Source organism: Agelaius phoeniceus, chromosome 3, assembly GCF_051311805.1.
Source record: "Agelaius phoeniceus isolate bAgePho1 chromosome 3, bAgePho1.hap1, whole genome shotgun sequence".
Lineage (NCBI taxonomy): Eukaryota > Metazoa > Chordata > Aves > Passeriformes > Icteridae > Agelaius > Agelaius phoeniceus.
In genome coordinates, this window is record NC_135267.1 from 69,571,069 (window position 1) to 69,586,471 (window position 15,403).

Below are 15,403 nucleotides of genomic sequence, written 5' to 3' on the forward strand. Positions count from 1 at the left end.
AGGGTTTATTGAATTTTACCTACATGGTCCAGTGAGGATCATCAGAGCAGCTAGTTGGATCAGACACTGTAATTCTGTGAACTCCTCTTTTGGAAACAAAACTGGTACTGTGTCAGCATGTAGGCTGTGAACAAAGCAAAAGATGGAACAATTATTAAAACAGATTATAGAAACATGGGGAAAGCACAGCCACACAGCCATATAAGCTAAAAGGCTTAATTTGGAGAAAGACAAGACAAAAGTATTTAATATTTTTATTGCCAAATAATACTGGTTTTTGGTTTGTTTTTTTGTTTTTTTTTTTTTTTTTGTGTGTTTTTTTTTTTTTTTTTGTTTGTTTTTGGTGGATTTTTTTTGTTTTTTTTTTTCTTCACAAACTGAGATACCTAGTTGGAAATAGAACAACTCAAGCACGAATTTATCACACAGAGATGTGGAGCAGTGGTAATAACATGGTACTGACAGGCCTTTGGGCTGCTCACTACTATCTCCAAAGGGCTATGTATCACATTATTTTCAGATGATTTTGTTTTTCAAACCTGGTGACCAAACTGGAGTAAAGACAACAGTTTCTCCAATATAGTATGAACAGTCACAGAATCACAGAATACGAGGTTGGACCTTTCTTAGCAAAAGCACAATCTTGATAAGATAACACAACAAACTGTCCAGCTGAATCTTAAAATTATCAGTTCTGGGGGATCCACCACTTTCCTAGGGAGCTTCTTATTTTAAGGCTGCAGCTGCAGCAGCAAGCAAACTTGTGTAGCTTGTGTCTGAAAATGGACACCTCCAGCATTGAAGAATGATGAGCCCATTCAGACCAAGGAGCAGGTCACCCCAAAGGTAGCATTAAGAACCGGGGTCTCCTTTTCTTCCCCACATTATGCAACCTTTCAAGCTAACCACTTTAGAAAGTTGGTCTGGAATCTAATTTTTCATGGAAAAAATGTAACAGAAGAAGCAAAAATATTAATAATTAAAACCCAAATAAAACATTTTCCTCTGCAGAAGTTGTAAATTCCTGAATTCAGAAGCATAGGAGAAAGATTGACTGACCACCATTTCATTACATATAATTAGGGCCAAGTAGAACCATGTGCCATTATTATCCAATTTATTGCATGCCATTGTAATCTAAGGCTTCCAGACCCCTTTGAATAACTTAAAAGAGTGAATCTAATCAAGATGTTTCACTTCAGTTTCTTAGTGTCTCAGCCTCTACCAGAATGCCAAGGGATTTTACTCCCAGGTGTTATAAAAAGGAGGCAACAGACCAGAAACGGAATATATTCGCTACGCTGCATGTTCAGTTTCTCAGGAAAAAAAACCCAAAACCACCACTAAAACTCAACAGCAACAGTAAGGGTGAGGGTACTAACAAATCTGAGACTATATTCCAGCTAATTTTCCAAAGGGAAGAAAACACACATTTACCACCATTCTACATTGCTGTATGCCAGCCCAGCACTTGTAACACAGCTCTGATATGCTTTTAACCACAAAGGTCTCCCCCTCCTCTGGTAAAACACTCTCCTGGAAGAAAGCTGTTCCCTCCACTAACCCTGTGCTGTCAAGAAGTGCAATGAGTTGAAGTGGAAGCCAATCTGAACACCTCCTTAAACCAAATGAACACGTAGGGGCTGTATTTGAATGAATGAACAGAAAGGAAACAAATCAGATTAAATATGTCCAGAACTTCCATCGTTTGTCTTACAAGGAGTGCAAAGCAATTCCTAGCTGGACACATCAGTGTGACAACCCTTTTGTAAGAGCAGGTGTAGTGGTTTGACAGGAAATATGTTTTCTGGGATGCTGTGGTTAGGCCATGGATGTTCAGATTTTAATATTGGCACCTAATGTGGCCATTGGGACATTGGATCTGCCTCTGAGAGCACGGGGTTAAAGCAGGGCTCTGCCCTGGGAGGCTCTCTTGGGTTCCAGTCAGGGAAAGGTTCAGAGCTCCCCTGCCCGGCTGCGGGCTGGGCGGGGCAGGGGCAGCCATGGGGCCGGGTGAGGTAGGCCCAGGGGCAGCCATGGGGCCGGGTGAGGTAGGCCCAGGGGCAGCCATGGGGCCGGGTGAGGTAGGCCCAGGGGCAGCCATGGGGCCGGGTGAGGTAGGCCCAGGGGCAGCCATGCGGCCGGGTGAGGTAGGCCGGGCCTGGACAGAAGGGAGGGGAAGGCCCCTGCAGGGTGGAAGGGTGGAGGAGCACTGAGAGGCATCGGGCAGCCACCCCCTCCCCAGGAGAGACAGAGAGAGAGCCTGTGCCTGTGCTTGGCCGGCCGAGAAGGAGAAGGGGGGGTGCGAGAAGGTGCCCGGCTGGGCAGCCGTGGGAGTTCTGGACAGACAGAGCCTCAGATTTTTAACCCTTTTCTTGGTGATGGAAACCTTACAAATGCTAATCCTCCTGGAGTTGAATGAGAAGAGAGATATGGATGAGATAAGAGGAAATGGGCCACAAGAGAAATAGAGAAGAACTCAGGTGGAAGAGAGATGATGGAGCTTATGCTGGACTCTTTTTGCATAGCCATGGACAGAACCATGTTCCTTGTGATACAGAGACTGCATTCTAGGGGGAGGCAATGCCTCAGGACCAAGAGGGTTCGGTGTGGGTACCCCTCGGCCCCAGGGGGTGAAAAATATGGGGGAAACAGATGTCCCAAAGTTGAGACTGTGCCTTTTTGGAGTGGGATGAAGCATCCTTAAAAGTCGACCCTAGAAGCAGCTCTGGTCCGTGTTCAGTGGTGAGAGCGCTGGACATGAAAGGAAGAGGTCACCATTGGCACAAGGAGGACTCCTTCTCCTCTTGATGAACTGAGGATTGAGTATTCTGAAGGGTGGTGCTGGACTGAGAGTCAATGATTTGGGGGATGTATTGTATTGGGAATTTGGTGGGGAGGAGGAGATGTATTTGTGAAGTTTTCATTTTCCTTGTGTGTTTCTTTTTCTCTCCCTTTTCCTTCTAGTTTAGTTAATAAATTCTTTTTTTTCCTAAGTGGGAGCCTGCTTTGTTTATTCCTGGTCACATCTCACAGCAGAAACCAGGGAGAGGGTATTCTCATGGGGGCACTGGCATTGTCCCAGTGTCAAACCATGACAGCAGGCTTTGAGAAGGACCCTCTCAGCCCAGGATCTATGTTTAGATGAGAGACTAGCACTCCAAACACACTTCCAGAAACGTTTCTTTCCCTAGGCATTTCTTGGCCTAGCCATTACACCACTAAAATGCTCTGTTCCCACCACTGCTCCCAGGCTGACCATGCACAGGGAGCACAGCACAAGGAAGTGTGTCTGCACCAAGGGTCACATGGCAAAGACGGCAAAACTCTCAGACAGAGACAAAGAGCAGCCAGGGAGATCATGTTTATCATCAATCTCCTCCCACCTGAGAGGGTTTGCACTCTGTAAAGCTCTGGAAGGATCTCATGGAGCCTTCAGTGCTAAAGCTCAATCTTTTGGCTCAGGAAGGAAGGTTCCAGACTTCTCAAGACAGCAATTCTGATTTTAGTACTTCATTCCAGCAATGCAGCTGTAATAATTCATTCATGTAGTATAACTAAAATTTGCACGGCACATACCAAATTTTGTTTAATTGAGGTCCCTAGAGGTCCTTAGTGGAATGTTTACAGTGCCAACAATGTGAAACAACAATGCGAATTGCTCTTAAAAAACCTGAATGTTTAAAAATTGATTGATCCATTTTTTTTTAATTCACAAAGTATAAATGTTGAAAAAAAACTTCTAATTTACACTATCAATGCAGAAAAATAACTTAAACTGCTACATGATGAAAGTCAGTTTTAAATAACTTGCAAACTTTTAAGACTGCAAAACAATTGAAAAGAGAAGCCTTTTTTTAGTTGAGGAAATTAAGTTTCTGGCAATTAAAATCTGAATTTTGATAATCCCCCTCTTATCAATTTATTATGCTTTTAGTTAGAAAAAACTAATTTATTATTAAATTAGCTTCTCAAGCTATTTTCAGTTTTAAAAAAACCCATCCCAATATTTTTAGTTTTATGCCATTACTACCAAGATTACATTTTTACCCTCCTAATAATGCAGGCTGTGACTCAGAGCTTTGGAATTCATTGCCTTAATTTACAATAAACTAAGTGGTCTCAAGTTAGCTTGTGCTGTTTGTATATTCAGCTACAAAGCTCATACACTCTACTCTTTGTAGAACAGTGATGAGGCCCATTGACAATCCAGCTTGTGCAGAGCATCAAGCTCCAGTTAAACAATCCTGTCAACAAAGCCCCATGCTAGATATCAGCATGAACCCTGGACTTATTGAAACCACCATCAGCCACCTCTAATTTCATGTACTGTGTCTGTGCTAGAAAATTTAATATGAGGGGTGCTTCTAGGCATTGGACCCAAACTCTGCCACACAAGTGTGAGCAGGGCTTTGCTTGAGGGTGGTCTGGGAGGCAGCACTGCCAAGGAATTTGTGTTAAACTCTGCACACATGGGCAGACTATGAAGAGGACAGCACCAAAATCTGTGACACCACAAATACAGCTGTGATTTCAATGCCAAAAAAAAACCAAACTGTGGTCAGGATCCAGAGGCACCCAGTGTTCCAGGTACAGAACTGAAAATCACATTTTACAACTTGTACAATTCCTTTCCTATATTCATGAGAATCCCTACTTAAAACAAGAAGAGATTCTGGGTGCTGCTTTTACCTTCTCATTTGTCTTTGATAAAATCTCACTTGAGACTAGAATGTCAGAAAGGCCTCTAAATAAGAGAAGTACATTTGTTAAAAGCAAAACTATGGATGTAGTGATTTCTGTCCTGTTTACTTGAGAAGACAATGCATTTTCATGCATTGACTCTTCACTGAGAAAACTAGTTCCAGTGTTTAACCAAGAAGGTTCCTCTCTATTAAAAATAAAATTCACAGACTGGTAAAACTTCATAGATAATAAGGTAAGTATATCACATGAGCGTGTTTCAAGAGAGATAAAGTAATCTCACATGTTGCAATCTTTTAAATGAATTATGTACAATTTTTGCCTTGTTGTGAGGACAAGAAAAAGTCTCAAAAACTTGAGCTTGTTACATATTTTTATTTTCTTGCTGAAATAACCTATTAAAAATCAATACTTTTACACATCACATTTTTTTCAAGCTCAAAAACGCCTACAGAGGTACCTAAATAGATAAAAAGCATTTTAATACTTGAATGACTATGAATAATAATGAATATGATCCTGATGCCAAAAAAAAAGTCAGAAAAAAGGCAGTTTCTGTTTCCAATGGACTTTAAAGAGCAGAAAATATTTTAATTCTTAAGCTTCAGACATAAAAATTCTGCAAGATGGAAGAAGCATCTCTGCCTTGTGCTTCTTTCAGTGGATCTCATTAGACAGAGGTTAGGATCATTCTGGACCAAGACAATATCAAAGACAAATGGTAAAAGATTGCAACTGCAATATTTGTACACTTGAAAAGTGCCTCCCCAGTGATATGAGAGAAAAATGTGCAACACGTAGGTCATAACAGAATTTCTTTGCAGGGACAAATTCAATATCACAAATTCATCCAACTTGTTCTACTTTTATTTATTCAGGATGGCTAAAACCAATCATTTTATTCATTCAGTTTAACAGAGGTAAAAACTAATGATTAACAACATGGTTTAGGACAATGTTACTGATGAAGGCACATCAATTCACAGTACTGTCTTAGCCAACTCTTTCAGCTGCTGAAGAACTAGAAGGCTTTATTTTAGTTTGAAATTCTGAGGAGTACGGTCAAGCAAAATCCAAACATTTCAGATATTATTTTAGTTTGGTAGTCTCATAGCTCAAAAATTGTTCAATCTAGACATATCACATTTGTTTCACTCTAGAATAGTGTTTTATTGACAAAGCTGAGTGCCTATTATGGAAATACTCAGTTAGGACTGCTCATCATAAAGATGTTCAACTCAGTTCAGTTCACATACAAAGCATCTCAGAAGTGCCCTAGAGTGTCTGAATAATCAGTAGAACAAGTAACTAGGAAAAGGAAAACATCAGGAGAAATACACTAGAAGAATACTTCAACATAACTGCTCTATTACTTATATTTTCTACATAGCTGGCATATAACCCCAAAAGCTTTTTAAAATTTGCAAAGTGATTAGACTCTCTTTGATTGTTGTTCCTTCAGGTGCTTACTGATACCCGACTACTAGTGTCTCTGACAAAGATTATAATTTTACACTGAAATCTTTTAAATGTCATGTATAATTTTATATGACACTAAGAGATAATAAGGGTTAAACAGACCAAAAAAGGAAGCTCACTATTTAGTATACAGTTATCAGCATTAATAATTTAGTAAGTGATTACACTTAACTTTAGATATCTTTGAAGTCACAGGCATCTACCCCTGAGCTGTACAGGCTGCACAGTCAACACAAGAAAAGCTACCACACCCACAAACCATTCAACAGAGCTGATGTGTCTGAGTTGTTGCCCCCAGGATGAGATGAAGTGAGCTTTAGGAGGATCTCATGCTAACCATCCATTATGCAGCACATCTAAATCTGTTTTGATTAATCCCTTCCTGAGTGTTCATTTCTCATGATCACATATTGGTATCCTTAATTGTTTTTACCAATCCCTTCCATCCACTGTTTATTCTAGAAATATTCTGATCCATCCAGCCACTTAGAGTGAGATTAGGCTCCACTACACACATGGAAAAAGAAACCCTACCCCTTCCTGTGGAAGACAGCCTTATCTGAAAAAAGATCTTCCAAGCAAACATATGGCTCCATTTCTTTCTCACAGTTTTAATTTAAGAGTTATTTAGAAGTTTCAAGATATTCATGACTCTCATATTGATGGCCTTTTCTCCACCCATCTCTGCAACTAATAAGCCCCCGCAATGTGGTTTTTACTGTAACTGATTACTCTAAACACACAAAAAAAGTCTAACAAAACAGTAGACTTTTCAATATTTTAGAAAATATTTGGGTGTTACTTATGTACACTGATACATCTGGTGTGTTAAATCTGAGAAAGTGGGAAAGCATAAGTAAAATTTTGAATTATCATGAGGCAGCTGAATGTGCAGTGAGTAATATGCTGCTTTATCAGTTGGAAGCAGATGGACTTTCCTGAAAAGGGATTGTAAGTCTGTTAATGGAAATGTGCAGCTTGCTCACTGGAATACCCAGGTAGGAAATGTCCCATAATTTGGCTTTTCCTAACTGTGCCTGCCAGGCAGTACAGGAAAATCCAAGTAATGATGGATTTCTTTCTAAACTCCATTTTGTATCACGGATACACAAAACTACCCAAAAAAATGTCTTAATGAAACATCTGACGAGAAATTATGGGATTAATGATGTTTATAAGCAAAAAGAAGAGACAAGCTGTTGACAAGAGTTGCATTAATCTCGGATACTCACCTACCAAAATCCCCTCTTTCACATCCACAGTGCAGCCAACACCCTGGCATGGGGTCACCTGCCCTCCTCCAGCCTCACCTGGAGCTCTTGTGGAGCAGGTGCCTTACCCTACCTGGGGGCAGGACCCTGGGACACTGTGATGGAGATGTCCACACCATCTCCTGGGGCTATTCTCAGGCATCCAGAAGGTCCCTAGGAAGGTAAGGAAGACAGCTCTGCATGCCCTAGGGACAGCAGCAAACATGGCAGTGCTGACACAATCTCCAGGGTGAATGTCACTTGAAACAGTAGAACAGAATCAGCTAAGAAGCCTTGGATTCACCTCTGCTCTGGGCATCCCTGTCCATGCTGCAGGGCCCTCTGCCAAGGAGGCAGGGGATGCCTCATGCCAGGTGCAACCTGTTCCAGCTGGCTCCAAGGAAACCAGGCCAGGATATGGATCAGCCCCACAGCTGCACTGGCAGTGCCCTGTGGCCCATTCAATACACATCCCTGCGGCCCATGGAGAGCCCAGGCTGGAGCAGGCTCATCCTGAAGGACAGCAGCCTGTGGATGCCTCTGGCTGGAACAGGGAGCAGCATGAGAAAGGAGTGGCAGAGAGGAGCTGCCATCAACTGACCACAACCCCTATCCCTGTCCCCCTGTGCCACCTGAAGGAGCAAAAAATAAGAGAAAGCTTCACTGTGGGGAACAGTCCTGACCCTCTCTGAGAGAATATTGTAAGCATGTTTTGGGACTGTAACATGTTAACCTCTTAAAAACATCTTATCCTCTTATCCTCTTATGATCAATAGCAGAATGATTCTCTGTGCAGCTGAAGTTAAAGATCTGTTGTTCATTTTGTATTGAATTAGTATACAGAACTTCAGTACTGGAAAAAGCAGCTCAATAATTTATTTATCCCTTAATATATTGATTTGTTTGTTTGTTTGTTTTTACAGAATAAAAAGCTAAACAGCTTTTGCCTAGTGGGGAGAAGGGATGAGAAAGGAAAAAAAAAAAAGGAATTATATGTGGAAAGATAAAACCCCCGACACGAGGCTTTTGTGTCAAGCCACATTCTTTCATTAAATTCACAACTTAAACAACAAATCACAAAATATACTGTATCATCCCAATGCTTTACTAAAACTAGACAGCCCAGGGAAAATAAGCCAGTGGCTTTGCTATCACAGTTTAACTCTTCTGCTCAGATAATACAGGTTTGGCTTTGCTCAGGATTTATTTAATTCTGAGTATTAGGAAAAGCTTGGAACCGATTACTACCGAGGGCAGTAGTAATCAACATCTGTTGTTGATATACATTTATTCAGATGAGTTAATATGAGTAAAACACTGTAAACAACTCAGAAGTATATAAACTTGGTGGCACAGGAGATGAGGCTCTAATGGAGCATCTATGAAACAGGGGAATGACCTATACCCTAACCAGGACAGAGGATCAGGGCAGACCATGTGCTCTGTGTGCTTTGACTTCCACAGGCAGTGTCACAGGAGCAGGCACTTCTGACTGATTGCCTGTAATCACTCCTGCCATGCTGCTCCGCTTTGCTATCCTGGGATTTCACAGGTCATTATAGCAGTGGAAGTGCTGTCACCTAGACAAAATGTGAAAGTACACATTTCTCTTGAGAACTGATGGCAACCCCAGCCATATTTTCTACATGGAATTAATGTGGGTTTTGCCTATACATGTTTCCTTCTACATTTCAATTTAATCACCTTCTGAATTTCAATTCAATGAAATAGAAAGTGTTGTGTTTATACATTCACAGTAGAAGTGACGCTCCCTAAAGCACAATGATTCTGTTTTCACAGTGTTGCTTTGGAATGCAAAGAAAATGATGGCCTTTTTCTGATAGATTATATGACTGGAGGTGACTTAAGTTTTCTAAATATTTCAGAAAAATTAGACGCCTTAGAAACTGGGGAGAGGGATCATACCTGTTATCTTTCTGTTGCAGGCTGAAGTATGGAAATGGAAAACCATTTTCATCTTCAAGGAAAGCTTAACCATACCAGACTAATCCCAAAGTGATATGAACCAATGCTATCTACCAGCAATACTAAAATTTTCAGGTACCTAGCTAGATTCTGTAAAAAACGAAACTAAACTAGCTTTAAGCCAATAGCCAAATCTGAAGGTAAGATGAAAAGTAGTCGGGTTAGATTGGCAGGAACTGCTGTGTTTGGCTTTATTATTGCCTCTCCCTGGCCTATGAAAAGCAGTGTTTTTTCCCCACAAATAATGTTTTATGTAACATCTTATCGACATCTACAGGCACTTAAGCTATTGGCAATAGCCTTCATTTCTTACACTCTCTTTCTGAAGTATCCTGTAATTGTGGCTTTTGACCCTTTAAGTTACATATTCAGTGGCCACAAGGAACATATCAGTAAAATGTTTTATGAACCTTTCGATCTAGAAACTTTCTGAATAATTGCAATGCTGGGGAACAATCCTTAAAACCCCAGGTACTTCCATTCCTATGGTACACAATCACATTAACTTTATGTTTCTGCTGAAGTAATGCAATTCAAGGCTTAATAACAACATTAAATTGCATAATTAATTTAGAGGCATTAAAGAACACCAGGATGTATTGAGACAATTAAGATCTTTAGCAGCATTACCTTATGATATTTTCTGCCTCTGGAAGGCAACATAATACTAGCACACCATCAACCCAAGAAAAGCTCTCACTGGGATAAGATTTTAAATTACTTAATAAAGACTTTAACAGACAAAAATTCTGTGGTCATCTCATGAAGTTCATAAGTCAAGTAAGGTCCTGATTTATTACAAGCTAACAGTTGTAATTACAGAAATTAGGCATCTTGCTGACATTACAGAAAATGAGATAGAAAGCTCAGCTATTTTTCTAAGTGCAGCAAAAGGAAAGTCAAAGAGAGAGTGAAAACCCTCAAGGCTGAGCTCAGTCTTACATTAGTATAATAAAATACCAATGCAGAATAACCAACAGAACTCATTGTGCTTTGTGTTCTCCTTGCCAAAAATGTGTCAGTATGGGTAACTTTTGAATTACCTGCATTCAGGAGGAATAATACCACTCGAATGATACAAAAATGAAAAGTGCATCAAAAAAAACCACTTATTTTTTTTTACATCAGAATTATTCCTGTGGCTAACCCTCCCAGAAATGTAAGGAATGCTCTGAAGAGGGCTGTTTAACTATGTTTTTCATTCTGATGTGAATCATTCTTTGCAGGAGCCTCTCCCCAGGATCACAGGAGAAAGCCCACTGACTAATTTAGATTAAACATCCAGTACCTAGACAGGCAACTTTAGGCAAGTTTGATTCCACCCAAAATGAAGCCAAAAGTCTGAAAAAAAATCTATCCCTTTCCTTCTTATAAAGCAGTGATACCCTCAAGGTCTGAAGATATTTCAAGCCAGAAAATATCATCCTCTTCCCCACCATCTGAAAATAGTCTGAAATCCACTGATTGCTAAGCTAAATTTCTAAGTCATCAACGTAACTAAATTCCCTCATTAATTCCTGTATTTCTACCTGATTTGTTTTGCTGTTGTTTGATTAGCAGCATTCATGAACAAAATCTAAGCATTAAGAATGTCTAATGAGGAAATGAGTCAGATGTATATAACTCTGTAACAGGTAATATTAGAGATAGAGAGGAAATCATACCACCAGTCTTTGTAAACCTATGTCAATGGAGAAATCTGTTGGCTTCAGGATGCATAGCTAAACTGGTTTTGGACAAGAACTCTACCAAGGATGGCATGTTGTTGGACTGAGCCCTGAAGCAGGGAGGAGAGCCAGGTGTCACACTGTAGGTCTGTTCCAAATATAATGTATCCCTTAACCACGTCTATCCACAGGAAAGAGACTGTCCTTGCATTGTCCGGATTATTCTGAGAACTCGAGGCTACAATATCACCCTTTAGGCACCACTCTTGCCACCCTTCTTTCAGCACAGGTTCTCTGACCTCCAGATATCTTCCTTGGTAAAGGTAGGTAGCTTCAACCAGCTTTAAGGTAGTACTTCATGCCCTCCTATTTTTTAAAACAGTGCTGGCAGCCAAGCACATATATTTGTTAGAGACAGGGACAGCAGCTCAGCAGCTGATTTTACTCTGAATGTTATGGTATTCTTTCTGTCTTTCTTTTTGTTTTGTTTTTCTTTTAAGAAAAAAAAATTGTATATCCTTGTTTACAGTCCAGGAATAAGGTAATAATCTTCATCTACATTAAGTCAATGAAAGAAATCCAGTGTCAACACCCATGAAGAAAAAAAAACAATGTAAAAAGAGAAGCAAGCATTCCTAATTGCTCAATATTAGTACTATTCTGGAACACTGTTTGGCAAAGCACTGCTGAAAACTGTTTCAGGTCTTTAAATAGTACAGTTTACTTATGGGGAGCTAATATAATAGCAATATCAGTTCAAATCATAGGGTGGTTCTTTAATAGCTGGTAATTTTCAAGGACAGCCTTTAGACCTTGCAGCAAATAAACAAATTCCACCTTCAAAACTTTTTTTCCCTACTATATAACTTCAAACAAGTAAACTTTTCAAGGTTCTGCTATCTGTAAAAAAAATAGCTCTTTGTCAACCCAGCAAATGAAAGGAACAATTGGCAAAATTTTAATAAGACTGTAAATCCAAAAGGCAGTATGAAATCATAAAAAGTGTGTTGATGACTCTAACACTGTCCTATATGCATAAGACGTAAAAATGCCATTTATTTAAAAGCCTACCACTCTGAAAGAGACAAAAAAAAATGTAAGGAAACCGGTGATGGGTAATAGTAAGGGTCCAGCAGTGCAAGTTCCCGGGTGGGGCTTATAAAATTTCAACCAGGTGGAATAATCTTATTTCAGGCAGAGAGAGAGCAGCTGTTGGTTGTTTAGTTGCAAATATAACTGAGGTGAATTTCAAACCAAAGTTAGTTGAGACAGATTTTTTTACTCATGCAGAGAACAGAATTTTATAGTGGACACAACTTTGACAATTACTTTTACTTAAAAGAAGTCTTTTTTACAACAGCATTCAAATGACTTTGTAAACTCATGATACTCTCTCCAGCAAACTGATGTGCAATCACATCAATTGACACGACCTTTTCCCTAGGATTTTATACTTCAGTGAAGAAGCATGCACCTTGTTTGGGGGAAGGGGGGAAACTCTGCTCAGCAGAAATCTTCCACAGCTTGTTTCTGATTGTTTTAACAGCGCAACAGTACTCAGCAGATGATAGAGCAGACTTGCTGGGCTTTACTGTAGTTTGCTTCTCACAAGCCTGAGATTATTAAAAACCCCACAACCCACATTAGATTACAGGAAAAAAGCTCACCATCAACATAGTCTGCTGCTCTGAAGTGGTTGATGCCCATATCCTCACCTCATAATAATCCCTCGTAGTTAATACAGCTGCAACCTAAATGCTCAAGCCAAAGGTCACCTCAAAAGGAAGAGGTACAAGAAAAGCTCACTTTTCCACTTCTAAATGTACTGTGGTCAAGATGAAGAATGAAGGTCACTGTTATATCAAATATTATATCTGTTTTATCACTGTTATATCAAATATATCAAATATTATTTTGATTAAATTTATGCTTATTCACTCCTAGACGCAAAAGCTTTTAGTGAAAGGAAAAAATCTAAACAATTCAACCAAACCCCAAACAAATACTGCAGAAGCAGAGAGCTTAGGTGATTTGTATTATAATGTTGAAAGGAATTTTTAGGTTTTGCTACAATATTTCTGCTGCACTGAGCACCCTGCAAGCCGTAATGCCAACCCATTTGTGTGGCACAGCAGTTCTGGTGGGGACTTTACAAACAATTGAGTTTTAAGCCAGGATTAGCTCCAGAGTTCACGGAGTAAACACACACGTGTGCTCCAAAACAAAGCCTCACAGAGAAATTTCCAGCTACACTTTTCTTTATTTCCCTTTCTTTGCCTTTATTCAACATAGGACAGTTTCCCCCAGCTTACAGTGCATGATCTACCAACTCCTCAATGCACCTCTATCTCTTGATTTAGGTATTTTGCTGAATTCTCCTAAAAGAATTGGGAAGATGGCAAGATTGTTACATGTTTTGCAGTAGCATATTCCAGAACATTTTCCTGCAAGTCATATCTGAAAATAAGTTGAACTGTAACTCATTCACTACCAGGAAATTAAATTTTTCTTCTGTCAGGGAACCACTGAATTTTCTTATGTCCAGATTAATTGTATCTACTAACTTTAATTTCCAGACACAGGATAAGAAGGTCAGCTGCTTGGCAATTCTCTATCTGTAAAGATACAAGTCAAAAACCAAAAAACCCCTTTAAGGACATATATAATATCAATACTAAAATATAGATACAAATAAAGCAATCAATAAAAAAAAGAAAAGAAGGGAAAGAAGTTTAATCTCTACATAATATCTCAGCTGATTCTGAGGAGTGTTTTGTCTATTTGACTAGAGAAATGTACAACTGAAATATTTTAAGGGTTGTAATGATGAAAAGCCTTTTTTGTTACTAAACAGAAGTTCTACTTGTTCAGAAGTGACAAAAAAAGCAAATTCCTACCTCAGGTTTACACGCCTTTAAATGCTAACATTATAGCAAGAAAAGGAAAAAGGACAATTAGAAAATGGTCACATTCCTCCTAATGTATTCTGGGATTTGATTTTTTTCACTTGCATCAATAAAAAACAAAAGTTCCTCTTTAAAAGAAAGCATTCTAACTCATTGTACTGTTAGTGTTTGGAAGATTAAAGTTCTTTTTATTGCTAAAGGAATTCAATGAATCCAGCCATATGAAGTCTTTTCAATTAAGGTTATTTCTTCAAATAGAACTCAAGCAGATATAAAAATATTACAATTTTAGGTGTTTATTGAAAGTGAAATTTTTTTGAGCTTTACAGTTTTAGCTATAATCAGGTTTGATTTATGCATAAAAATGTTTCATTTTGAAAAAAAAAGAAAATAATCTTAGAAAATAGTTGTTCAACTGAGATGTAGTTTGGGGTTTATCCCTATACTTTTTCAATGCTTTGTTTTAAATGTGATTGCTAAGCTTCTTCAAGTCTCATCTTTATTTTTTCTTTTCTGTTTTTTTTTGTCAAATATTTATCAAGACAACAATCTTGATTATCTAATACAATGATCAGTGACAAAAACCAGAAAGCAATTATTTACAAGTAACTGTCAAGTTCACTTGTGGTTAGGCAACAACAATTTAATTTTATTGACAAAAAGAGATGCTTTCTATGTTTAGGTTTCCTATTACCAAAGTTAAGACAACAGCCCCTGAGACTGGCTTGGTTTGTTAGAGTTGGGTGCTAACAACAAAAAGACTCTGAGTTCAATTCCCTTATGGACCAGTCACTTAAAAATTGGACTTGATGATCCTTGTGGGCGTCTTTGAAACAAAATATTCTGTGACCTGTGATTTAATACTAGGCTGGCACATGTTTTGCAGTCCTGAATATTAAGCATGACATTTACTTGTAGCTGAATTTGCATACCAGGAAAAAAAAAAGTAGTTGAGTTGTACTTACAGATAAACTGTCTCATTCAGGCTGCCTGAAATCTCACTAGGCTACAAAGCACCCCTGGTGGTGTGCTTGCAATACAGAACTACAGCCCAAGAATGCACACCAAAAAAAGAAAAATTAACGTACAGACAAAACGCACATATAAAGCAACTACTCAGTTCCAACTTAAAAGTGCCTTAGCCTTCTCTTTCTTGCTTCTACTTTGAGCCATGTTATTCCAATAATTTGTGAAATTATTTGCTACAACTCATGTGTTTGAGGTTTTCACACGCTGATGTGAAACACAGCAGCCATCACAACAGTGACTCAACTGTCCATATGATTTGTCCATATGACTTGCAGCATATTCAAATTACACCGAACATGTCCAGCTCCCAGCTGTAAAACAATCTGCATCTTTGGGCTCTCTGGCAATACATAGCATGCAGATCATTTCACTTCCAAAGGGC

The 15,403-nt window shown here is 39.0% G+C and overlaps 1 protein-coding gene across 4 annotated transcripts in view; it reads right to left on the bottom strand.

Moving 5' to 3' along the window:
• Positions 1-15,403, bottom strand: part of CHRM3 (cholinergic receptor muscarinic 3) — a 274,162-nt gene that overhangs the window by 134,363 nt on the left and 124,396 nt on the right. For 2 of the 4 annotated variants that reach the window (XM_077175553.1, XM_077175554.1), the window contains exon 3: positions 20-124. The exons of 1 other annotated variant lie outside the window; for it this stretch is intronic. In XM_077175553.1, coding sequence (XP_077031668.1) covers positions 20-124 — 105 coding nt within the window. The remainder of the gene's footprint in view (positions 1-19; positions 125-15,403) is intronic. One more of the 4 variants, XM_077175555.1, reaches the window with a different exon arrangement.